This window comes from Eimeria mitis, genomic scaffold, assembly GCF_000499745.2.
Source record: "Eimeria mitis Houghton genomic scaffold, Emh_scaff39, whole genome shotgun sequence".
Lineage (NCBI taxonomy): Eukaryota > Apicomplexa > Conoidasida > Eucoccidiorida > Eimeriidae > Eimeria > Eimeria mitis.
In genome coordinates, this window is record NW_024015303.1 from 47,795 (window position 1) to 56,341 (window position 8,547).

Sequence of the window (8,547 nt, forward strand, 5' to 3'; positions counted from 1 at the left end):
CTCAGTGAAGGAAGACAGGGAACACCCCCGGCAAGACTGTGGCAGTACCCCCGATAAGAAAGGCCAATACGAACGGGAGAATGTCGCAACTTCTTCTATAGGTCTTCAGTCTCTAGCTGTGCAGCGCTTGAAGTGTATACTTCAGCTGACGCGGAAGGACCGCTGGTCTAAGGAATCCCGCCTCTTGTGCTGGCTCTTACATCTCGAGGCTTCTTCTGTCGGGGCTCAACGATATGTAAGCCCCATATATTGCTGCGGCTTTGCTGCACATGCTGAGGATTTAAAATGCTCACCCGAACAAACTAAGCCAATTTAACATTATTAATTATTGGTGGGGTCTAGACAAAGAACAGAACGCACGGTACTGTGGGCCTGAAGCCCCATTCATTAATTGCATGCTGCAGCAGGGGGGCCCCCCGTTCACCGCCGAGGCCCTGGTAGAAACCGCTGGTCTCTGCCGTCAATATTCAATCATTTCAAAGAAACACACATGTAAATAATATTTATATGATATATACGAAGAAAAATTCTGGTGGAAGCTCACTGTGTCCTTTTTTCGGGGCCCCTCAACCCTCCAGTCAGCCTGCACTGCGACCACGCGAGAGCACGGGAACATATGCGTAGGAAACTAGTGATATTCAAGAAATGCAATACGCACATGCAACAAATTGCGGCTTTTATTTAATTTACTGTTCATATATTTATCTAAAAACACGATGATCATGAATTTCGTCCAAACCTGCTCCGCAACAGGCTCGACTAGTCGTTGCAGCTACAGCTTCTGCTGCGAAGGAATATTAACGCCGCCACCCCATACCCCCCTGATTGCAGAAATGTAGTGCTGGGAATTATTGAAGATGCACGAGGAGTACAAGCTCTGAACAGCACGAGTTATTTATCTACAGAGTACTGCTTGATAAGCGGTGTATGCACATTCATATATTCTGCTCAATTATAGGCGGAGGCAGCGTAGGACCGTTGCAGGAAAAGATCATGGACTGGTTATACGAATCACATAGTTCAGCAAGAACGCGTGTTAGCGGTGGTGCAGCAAGTGCCGTTCATGCCGCGCTAAATATACTCATTGCGAGATATCACCTTGTCTACAGCATGAACAACCACCGTGATTAGACAATAGACACGATCTAACCGTACCTTGGGGGTGCAGAATCTATGTAAATAATGCATACAAAAGATGGAAGGGAAGTGCACTGCCCTGCTCTGCCTTTGACAAGATGCAAAAGGAGTTCACTACACTGCTGGAGAGCCCCCAACGACGTAGAAACTTAAACCTGACGTACAACAAAAGAACTTGAATGCAACTCAAACCACCACGCTGCAGTGGAGACCCTACTCAACAGGCCGGTTCACTATAGCCATCCCACACAGCCCATGAGCTTCCGTTTAAAGGGTTCTATGTGTGGCAAGATCTGCTTTGTTGCGTCTCAATTACTAAGACTTCATGGGGTGAACAAAAACTACAAGGACCAGCGTTCGCAGGTAACACCAAATGGTAGAGCCTCTCTGAGTATTTGGAGCAACAAATACTCCCCAAACTGCATGCAATAGTATGAAGTATAAGGGAATGGCTTACTGCAGCTAGCTACGCTTGGCGGGGTAGCTAACTGCCCCGACCCGCTAGCTACTGCTATCGGTCAATGAATCTCTGCGTGTTTTGTGTTGGACTCTGGACGTTAAGGTGAAGGAGAAAAATGCAGAGGGACCGTCAGTCCACCCCTCAAGGTCTAGCATTCGACGCTTTCTTGGCTTCTTGTGAACTTGAACAATGCATTGACTGTTGCTGCTGCGCCGAAGGTCTATTGGCTGAATGCTGACAAGCCCCGGCTCGCCTGCTCAACTACTTCTCCTGTGCATTACTCACGACCCTGCGTAAAGGTTTAAGTCTTCATGGTGTTGAAAAGAATATGCGGATCTACCCCAAACTGACCTAACCACCCACCAACCCAGCGCCACAAACACGGCGGTGCGCAGACAGAAGCAGGGGGAATCAAGTAGCTCAGCAACAGCATACACCTCCATTTTAAGTTACACGAAGAAAATAAATGTTTCAAACCGACAGAGATGAATAAAGTTGCACAGATGCCACCCCCACTGCTTGAGTTTCCTCCCCCCAGACATCACATTCGTTTCTGTACTGCGACCAACCCCTGAGCATCTCATTGCATGCATGCAGGGATATTTGAACAATTTCGCCTCCTAATTAATCAATTTATTATTTTTATTTAGAATTTCTAGCAACATATTTGTGCAAAAACACAGAAGGACGCCGCCTGGGCTGCGGATCACCTCCTCGTCGGCGGCAGATTTCATGCAATTTGGAAACCTGTCGAGTGTGGCGTTGTTTTTCCATTTCCGTTTAATTTTCATGATCATATCCAGTTGAAATAACAAATTAAATCCTCAGGGGTTTTAGATCAACGCGAATCCGCCTTCTTTATTTCATGTTCGTGTAGCGGCAGGCTCGGCTGCCTTCGCCGCTGTCTAGCTTTCCCTGTTGTCTAGGTTGCACTGAGGTGGTGGACATACACCCTGCTCAGCATTGCGGTGAATACATTCACGATGCCGAAGCCGCTGGTTTCTCCCAGCCAGCTGCGGTTGCTGCTGATCCCCGGCGAAGCAACCCCACCAAGTAAACCACCGAAAGGACGCGGTGGCGCTTCTGCAGGGCCGACCCTCTTGCCTCTTTCTTTGCCTTATCCCTCTACGCCTGATGTGATGGTGGACTTCTTCGTCTCAGGACAGTCTATATATGAGATCAACAAGAGCTGCAGGAGTGTGGGCACCTGCTCAGCGCTGCTGCCTCCTGAGTTGGTATTGAGTGATGCATCGTTGCTGCTAGCGACTCCTGTAGACCCTTTGCTGCTGCTGTTGCCTCATCTGAAGCAACACGCTTCAAAGTCTTTTGTGCCGCTGCTGGATGCCGTTGCGCCAACCCAACTCGAGCTGCAAGTCCGCCGCAACCTGCAGGCAGTGTCGCAGCACCCAGGGGTGCTCCGCCGTCTAGACTTCACATGTGACATCCGGCTGTTGAATGCAACAAAAGATGAAACAGAAAAAGATACAGAGGCATCCTGCCCCAGTGCAGCAGCAACAGCATCACACGCCTCTGCTGCAGCTGCCGCAGCAACAGCAGCCACACCAGCAGTGAGCGCCGAAGAGGGAAAGAGGCGTCGAGCGGCAGCGGAGGAGGGGACGCTGTTTGTGCGGTTTAATCTTGATAAGACGTTGACGTTTCTACTACAGAAGCATGCCAAACTTGCTGCTGCAATTGCAGCGCAGCGCGGCATAAGCTGCAGCAGCAGCAGCAGCAGCGGAAACAGCAATCTTGCTGCCTCTCCCGCTGACTGCAGCAGCAACGCCCTCTCTTTTTCACTTCTTTCTGCTTACTTAACACCACCCATTGCAACAGCTCTCGAGCAGCGCCTCAAGAAAGACGGTATTCTCCTCATCACTCGCCCTGGTGGGGCAGAGAAGATTTGCATGCAGAAGACAGGCGAAGGCAGCAGCAGTGCTGCAGCAGCAGCAGCAGCAGCAGCAGCAGCAACAGCAGCAACAAAAGCCACGAACTCGAGTAAGACGGGAACTCGCCTAAAGAGAGCAGCGGCAACCGCCGCCAGCACAAACACAAAAAAAACGCAGGTCAAGAAGAAAGCACCGTAAACAAAAGAAAGCCCCAAAACAACAACTTGCTACTTCTGCATGCAAAAGCAAAGCGCGGCGAGTCGCCGCGTCTGCATGCGGTCTATACACCCCAATCCCGTGCAAATACAAATTAATTAAATTTCAGTTTCCACCTCTATGGGGACTTCTTTCTCTTCTCTGTCTCTGTTTTATTCGACAACAAAACAAACAGTGATGTTGTTCTGTCTCAATTTATTTTTTCTTTATCTCTTGGTTGTTTGTATAAAAATGTAGTGAAACCTCTTGCAGCTGGGGCATGCAAGAGGTGCAGCTGTACGTACACCTGGCGGCTTTCTTATTCAAGTGCTGCTGAGGAGGGGACAGGGCGCATGCATAGCAGCAGCAGAGACCGTCTCCTTTCTCCTCCACTTTCTCTGTCTCTAAAGGGCTCAGCTCCCCCTAAGAACATTACTCGCTTGGGGCTTCTGCATGCGCGCTGCCGGGCCACAGCCCCAAACTTGAACAGACTTTGCATGCATGCATGCATGCATGCATGCATGCATGCATGCAAGCCACTGCATGCAACTGTCCTCAGCAGCTACTGTTCAGCGCATGCGTTAGTAAGAACGCTGCCTCTCTGTCTCTGTTTCCTCTTTCTCTCTCCCTGTCTCTCTGTCTCCGTTACTCTCTCTTTGCCTGTGTCATTCTTATGAGATACCCGTTGCCTTTAAAGCGCGGGTTAGAGTCTAAGAAAGGTAGAAAACAACTGCGTCAGCATGCATGCCATGCTTGCATGCATACACGCATGCATGCATGCATGCATGCATGCGACCGTACAGCACCTGTCTCCTAGCACGCTGCAGTGTACATACAGTCCCATGGGCGCTAGGCTCCATCAACAAGTGTTAAAAAAGCCCGACTGCGGGCCCTCTCTCTCTCTCTCTTTCTCTCTTTCTCTCTCTCTTTCTCTTGCTCTATCTCTATTCAGTTTTTCTCTATCTCTCTCTTCTATCTCCTGTACTTCTTTAAACTATCATGCTGCAGCGTGTGCTAGCGGTGTTGCATATTGGGGCCCCTGGCAATCGGTGGGGGCCCCCATTAGCGAAGGCCCCCCGCCCCCCCCCTCCCCCCCAGTGCAGCAGCCTGCTGTGGGGAGGGTAAGAATGCGGGGCCCCCCTGTCCCTGTGGTGAGCTGATACCGAATAGCTTTCCTATATTTCTACGTTGTGATGCTTTTGTTTCTTGTGCTTTCTTTGCTGCATCGTACCGACGGCCAACACCACCGTCCTCACCCCCACCATACCGAGCTATACTCTGACGCACATCGTCCGGGCTCAAAGAACAATGCTTCAAAAAATTTAACAAGTCCGACAGCTCCGTGTCCGATAGCATCTCCTCAGCTGCAGCAGCAGCAGCAGCAGCAGCAGCAGCAGCAGCAGCAGCAGCAGCAGCAGCAACAGCAGCAATAGGTTTATATATTATATGTTTTTACGGTATTAATAGAACATATACACAAGGAATGCGGTAACAATAGCAACAGCCACAAAGCATAACAAAAAACAAACAACGACAAAAGAAAAGAAACAACATACATAAAAAAAACAAACAACGAATACACAACAAACAAAAAGCAAAACAGAAACAGCAAACGACAAAAAACAAAACAACAATAAACAACAAAAACCACCACCAAAAACCCAACGAATGAACAACAAAAATATAGCAATAAAGAAGCACCAGGCAAAAAAAAAACAAAACGACAGTAAACAACACCAAAACCCACCACCACCAAACAAAGAAAAAAAAAAGCAGCAGCAGCAGCAACAGCAGCAGCAGCAGCAGCAGCAGCAGCAGCAGCATACCAGTCCCCTCAAAAGGAGAAACCCTAATGAAGTTAGCCCTAAAGCGGTCATCTAGCCCCTCGTCGGTGCAGGAGACGTAAATAAGCCGATCCAGGCGTCTCCCCAGCCGCGAAAAATCCTAAACAACAAAGCCCCAACGCATGCAACACAACACAGCCCCAAACACGCATGCAGCCCCAAACATGCATGCAAAAAACAAAAAAAATTATACCACCCTCTGCATGCAACTCGTTCTCCTACACACATACACCAACCCTATAATACCCCCCCCCAAAAACCCCCCTGCTGCAAGCCCCTAGTCGCATGCACTGCATGCACTGCATGCATTATATATATATATATATATATATGTATATATATATATAAAGATGTATTTATACTTTGATTCTGCGTCCATGTTTGCGGGACATATTGTCTGAATTGAGGCAGGCGGTGACGGGGAGGCCCCACTGCTGCAGCGCCGTTTGTACGACGGGGGGCTGATCTGCGTTCCATACAACAACTTCAAAGAAGTGAGACAACTGGTTCACCAGGGCCTCGCTATACGGCCGCTTGCGCAGCTTGTAGCCCCCTGTGCGCTGTACATACACCCCAAATACACACACATACACATACACATACAGTTTACACAGGATGCATGCATGCAATGCATGCATCTGGAGGTCATGTCAAAATGCGATGCCATACATATTCAATACTCTCTGCATGCATGCATGCATGCATAGATAACATGCATGCATGCATGTATACATAAGATGCATGCATGCATGCACACATGTATGCATATAAGCAATCATACACGAACCCATACACCAAAATAAATAACACACTCTGCATGCATGCATGCGCATGCATGCATGCATGCATGCATGCATGCATTTGGGGCTGTTGCATGCACGTACATCATGGCCGATCTTTGCAAGAACGCCGTCAAAGTCGAGGACGAGGGTGGGGAGAAACTCAGGGTAATTGAGATCCTTAAAGTCTGGCAGAAGGGGTTCGTTATCTTCAGGGAAAGCGCGCGCGATCATCTGAGGTGTACATACACCACAACACTGTCCATACACCTCAGCAATGTAAACATACACTCCAGCAACAACAGAGAGATACACGCAGAATACACTCGGCTCATATGTAGCTAGATTGAGGAGCTGGTAACCACCAAGCTAGCAGGCACGCTAGCTAGCTAGCTAGCTAGCTAGCTAGCTAGCTAGCTGGCTGAGCGCCGCGCTGACGGGGCAGTTGTAAGGCTGACTACAAGCTAGCTAGCTAGCTNAGCTAGCTAGCTAGCTGGGGATGCATGCGTACATCCTCTACTGCGTTTTGAATGCGGTCGTGAGAGGCGGTCATCTGCGCGTCCGCTTGGCGCCACAAATCCTTGACGAAGTCTGAAACAACAAAAACAATATCTGCTGCTGCATGCAGATGCATGCAGCAGTTGCATGCAGCAGTTGCATGCAGCAGTTGCATGCAGCAGTTGCATGCAGCTGCATGCAGCTGTTGCACATGCTGCAGTCCCCCTCTCCTCTATATCTCAGGTGTACGTACACCGCATGCGAGAGAAAACACACCCACCTGTGAAACTCAGTTTCTGCTGCTGCAGGTAAACAAACAGCCACAGGCTGCAGCCGAGGGCCCCTGCCCCCAATACCATAGCTCCTAGAGAAAAGCCCCCGTTAGAGGGTGCTGAGACACTTCCCTCTTCGTGCTGCTGCTGCTGCTGCTGCTGCTGCTGCAGCTGCTGCTGCTGCTGCTCTTGCTGCAGCGCAGGGTCAGCTGCTGCACCGTCGAGCTGCAGGCGCTGGGGGGCGCTGTCGCTGCCCCCCTCTGTGTCGTTCCCCTTCAGGCCTTGCATTCCTCTCCCAATAGGAACCTGCTGCAGCTCTTCTACTGCTGCTGCACCTGAGGCAGCTAGGGCCCCCGTCTGCCGCGCAACAGCAGCAACTGCAGCACGGCCCCCTGCAACAGCAGCAGCAGCGGCGATGGGCACCGCTGCTGCTGCAGAAGCGAAGCTGCGAGCAGAGCTAGACACTGCAGCAGATACACAGGCAACGCGGGCCCCTGTACTGCTGCTGCTCACGCCGCAGCAACCCCCGTGAAGGGGCCCCGGGGGCCCCCAGCAGGGAGCACCGAGGGGCCCCACCCCACGACGGAGGGGCAGGCGGTGCTGCAGCCATTCATACGGCCTGTTAGCGGTAACACACTGCTGCTGCTGCGGAGCCCATGCAGCAACAACAGCAGAAGCAGCAGAAGCAACAGCAACGGATGCAGCAGCACGACCACTCCGTATGCATGCGCCCCGGGCGCCGCTGCTGCACTGCATGGTAGCAGCTGCAGCCAGTAGCTCTTGAGGTGCCTTCTGCGTTTTCTATGGCATAATATCTCTAGCTGCCGTGTGTGGGGTGGCAGCAGCAGCAGGAGCCGCAGCAGCGGCAGCAGCAGCAGCTGCAGCAGCTGCAGCAGCAGCAGCAGCAACTGCAGCAGCAGCAGCTGCAGCAGAGGTTTCGGTATCGATGAAGCCCAGGCCTAAATGGGGGCCCCCTTTAAAGCCATTCAAACTCTATAATATTAATAAATAAATAAAAAATAATTATATTTGTTAACAAAAGTAAAAGAGGATACAAATACAACAGAAACTGCTGCTGCGGGGCCTCAGGGGGGCTCGGGGCTGCAGCGCAGCAGCAGCAGGCTTGCTGCAGTGCAGCACAAAGACAAATAAAAGAAGAATAAAGTAAATAAAAATAAAATAAATAAATATTTATTTTTATTTTATATTTATTCTCTTTCTTTTTCTCTATTACACATACAGAGAAGCAGCTATTTCTTTTGGCCGTTTATATAATATAATACGGTTACTATTAATATAATAATAAATAAAATAAAATAAAAAAAATAAAAAAGTAGTAGTAAAGTGGAGTTGTTGTTAATACAAAAACAAATATAATAATATTATAATCTAAACAATAAAGAAAATAAAATAAACAAAAACAATACAAAAGTACACATAAAGATATATATATATATATATATATATATATATATA

General features: G+C 49.3%; 2 protein-coding genes across 2 annotated transcripts; one reads left to right on the forward strand and one right to left on the reverse strand.

Annotated features, from left to right (window-relative positions):
• Window positions 1–2,580: 2,580 nt before the first annotated feature.
• Window positions 2,581–3,681, forward strand: EMH_0041350 (uncharacterized protein; the record flags this gene model as incomplete). The annotated part of the gene is made up of 1 exon (XM_038022657.1): window positions 2,581–3,681. One exon carries the CDS (start codon window positions 2,581–2,583, stop codon window positions 3,679–3,681), a length of 1,101 nt encoding a protein of 366 aa, XP_037878511.1.
• A 2,197-nt stretch (window positions 3,682–5,878) lies between these two features.
• On the reverse strand, window positions 5,879–7,359 carry EMH_0041460 (uncharacterized protein; the record flags this gene model as incomplete). Its single annotated transcript, XM_038022658.1, has 4 exons — window positions 5,879–6,082; window positions 6,407–6,535; window positions 6,813–6,892; window positions 7,080–7,359. 4 exons carry the CDS (start codon window positions 7,357–7,359, stop codon window positions 5,879–5,881), a joined length of 693 nt encoding a protein of 230 aa, XP_037878512.1.
• Between the last annotated feature and the right edge of the window lie 1,188 nt (window positions 7,360–8,547).